Source organism: Grus americana (assembly GCF_028858705.1).
Source record: "Grus americana isolate bGruAme1 chromosome 27 unlocalized genomic scaffold, bGruAme1.mat SUPER_27_unloc_1, whole genome shotgun sequence".
Classification (NCBI taxonomy): domain Eukaryota; kingdom Metazoa; phylum Chordata; class Aves; order Gruiformes; family Gruidae; genus Grus; species Grus americana.
Genome location: NW_026561291.1, coordinates 715260 through 718256, shown reverse-complemented (window position 1 = coordinate 718256; position 2997 = coordinate 715260). Strand labels below are relative to the sequence as shown.

General features: G+C 55.7%; 1 protein-coding gene across 1 annotated transcript; it reads right to left on the bottom strand.

The window, feature by feature from the left end:
* Positions 1-1567: 1567 nt before the first annotated feature.
* Positions 1568-2125, bottom strand: LOC129200046 (olfactory receptor 14J1-like; the record flags this gene model as incomplete). The annotated part of the gene is made up of 1 exon (XM_054811301.1): positions 1568-2125. A coding segment is annotated over one exon (558 nt), but the record flags the coding sequence as incomplete, so codon positions are not given.
* Between the last annotated feature and the right edge of the window lie 872 nt (positions 2126-2997).

Genomic DNA, 2997 nt, shown 5'->3' with positions numbered 1-2997 from the left:
ATAGGCTGACAGTGGTCTGAAGAGCGTGGGGCAAGAAGAGGTGACCTCCTCAGCTGGGCTGGCCAAGCCCTGCTGCCCAACATGGCCCCCAAGCCCTGTAGTGCAGGCACTAGATAGAGCAGGGTGCGTTCTTGGGGTGGGGAAATGTCTCCAGCAGCACAGTCCCCGTGCCAGGACAGGCACTGAGCCCAGCAGGAGGACGGAGCTGGCCCCACAACAAAGGTCCCTCCCCAGGGCTGGGTGTATGGCCAGAGAGGGAAATGGACGATGCGTGGGGCGGTTTCTCCCACTTGCCCTGGGGCACCTTCCCCAGCGTGTCCAGGGAACATGGCACAGAGCAGCTCCTCTCTCCTGCACCTCTGATGACTTGCTTCCTTCTCGAGGAGATCAGGCTCTGCTCCACAGGCCCACTGGAGCGGGTCCTCCCCCTGGAGGGTCACAGAGCTCCGATAACGTCAGGCTGTTCCTGTCCTGGGCACTTTCCAGTCCAGCCCATCCCCTCCCCGGCTCTCCCCCACCTTCCCTGCCCTCTCCCCAGCGCAGCCCAGCAGAGCAACCCAGTCTGGGCTGGCAGTCTGGGCTGCTGCAGAGCTCTGGGCACTCAGCCCACAGCCCCAGCCCCTCGGAAGGGCACAGCAGCTGCTGGGAGGCAGAGGGGGGGCTCAGCCTCCCCATCGGCCCCAGGCCTGCAGCTGGCCCCAAGTGCCAGCGCAGGCCACTCCCTCTCGGCCTCTCCTGCATTGACGCTGCAGGGGATCCCCAGCCCTGACCGCCTTTGCCCCACTCTGCCTCCCCGCCAGCCCTGCTCCCCAGGACACCAGCAGAGTCCTGGCCCTGCGGCTCCTCAGGCACCTCCTGCATCTCTCCACTCTCCTGCCCTGTGCCTGCTGCATCTTCACGGACTCCCACAGCACTGCAGAGTCTTTCTGTGGGGGTACCTGGAGTGAGTGCTCTGCCCTGGGGGCACTTCATCTCAGGGTCTTTCACCTTCTGAGTCTCCATTCACTTCCCACCCCAGAGTACCTGCAGTGTCCCCATCCTCTCCTGACCACACCAGATTCCTTTCCACATGGACTGACCTCTGCCATCACCCTGTCATACCTGTGACAGCCTGAGGAAGGGGACTGGGAGCTCGTGCACCATTTCCAATGCCCCTGGACACCAAGACGAGAGCCTTCAGCTAAGTGCTTGGTGTCTAACAGTGATACCATGAGATTATTTCCCCAAAGAGAAGGAGAAAACCAGGCGGAAGAGACTTGGAAAGTCCAATTCCTCTGGCTTGTTCTTAGCCACAACTATATCAAGGAGAGCCCAGGCTGCAGGCACCTCCCTCAGGAGATCCCCTTTTATTGCAGAGAGGCTATTAGGAAGGCAAAAGGTGACACATGGGGACTTCAAGGATCAGACACAACAGGACAGCACCTCAAGAGAAGTGCTATGATCCCAAGCAATTACCTGAAAGTATGACTGTCAGAGAAAAAAAAAAAAACAAAAACAAAAAAACCCCAAAAACCTGAGGAGATGCATAAAATATACCCTGGGCACTCTGCAGAGAAGGGGAGACAAATTACTGTTGGTGGTGCAAGGTCCATTGGATTAGTGTCCTCAGGGCTTTCTTGAGCTCCTGGTTCCTCATGCTGTAGATGAGGGGGTTCACTGATGGAGGCACAACCGAGTACAGAACTGCCACCACCAGGTCCAGGGATGGGGAAGAGATGGAGGGGGGTTTCAGGTGAGCAAACAGGGCAGTGGTGACAAACAGGGAGACCACAGCCAGGTGAGGGAGGCACGTGGAAAAGGCTTTGTGCCGTCCCTGCTCAGAGGGGATCCTCAGCACGGCCCTGAAGATCTCCACATAGGACAGCACAATGAAAACAAAACACCCAAATGATAAAAAAGAACTTAATATAAGAAGCCCAGCCTCCCTGAGGTAGTCTGAGCCTGAGCAAGAGAGCTTGAGGATCTGGGGGATTTCACAGAAGAACTGGTCCAGGGCATTGCCCTGGCAGAGTGGTATAGAAAATGTATTGGCCGTGTGCAGCACAGCATTGAGAAACCCACTGCCCCAGGCAGCTGCTGCCATGTGGACACAAGCTCTGCTGCCCAGGAGGGTCCCGTAGTGCAGGGGTTGGCAGATGGCAACGTAGCGGTCATAGGCCATGACAGTGAGAAGGGCGTACTCAGCTCCAAGCAGGAAGACAATCAGAAAGCCTTGAGCAGCACATCCTGTGTAGGAGATGGTCCTTACGTCCAATAGGGAATTGGCCACGGCTTTGGGCACTGTGGTGGAGATGGAGCCCAGGTCGAGGATGGAGAGGTTGAGGAGGAAGAAGTACATGGGGGTGTGGAGGTGGTGGTCGCAGGCTATGGCAGTGATGATGAGGCCATTGGCCAGGAGAGCAGCCAGGTAGATGCCCAGGAAGAGCCAGAAGTGCAAGAGCTGCAGCTCCCGTGTGTCTGAGAATGCCAGGAGGAGGAACTCAGTGATGGAGCTGCTGTTGGACATTGGGTCTTTCTTGGCAAGGGGGCTGGTTGAAAAAATGAAAGGACAGGGAACAATTAGGACATCTTCCTCTGAGCAAAGCCACTCCATTCTTCATAGAAACACCCCCCAATTGAAATGCATTTCCCTTCTCTGGTTTCTGCTGGCTGAGTGTGTTGTGAGGAGCTGAGGAGTCAGCTGTGCTCAGCTGCAGTGGGTACATGGAGCTGGTTTGTGACACCTCCAATGTTGACAACCGATGTCAGATGTAATCCACCTTTAATGGAAAAATTAAATCTCTGCACTCATGACTCAGAAGAGTGCAGGCTGCCGAAGACAGGCTTAGCATTTCCTTAGAAGAATTTTGTCTGTGGTTTTTATTTTCCACCATCACATCTGGGGAGCGCTCTTTTGAGGGGTAGAAATACTCATTTTAGGACGGAAAATGGGAAGAGGACAGCAGTGGGAATGTGATAGGACAGGCAAAAAGGCTCAGATCTTTGTAGCTTAGTGCA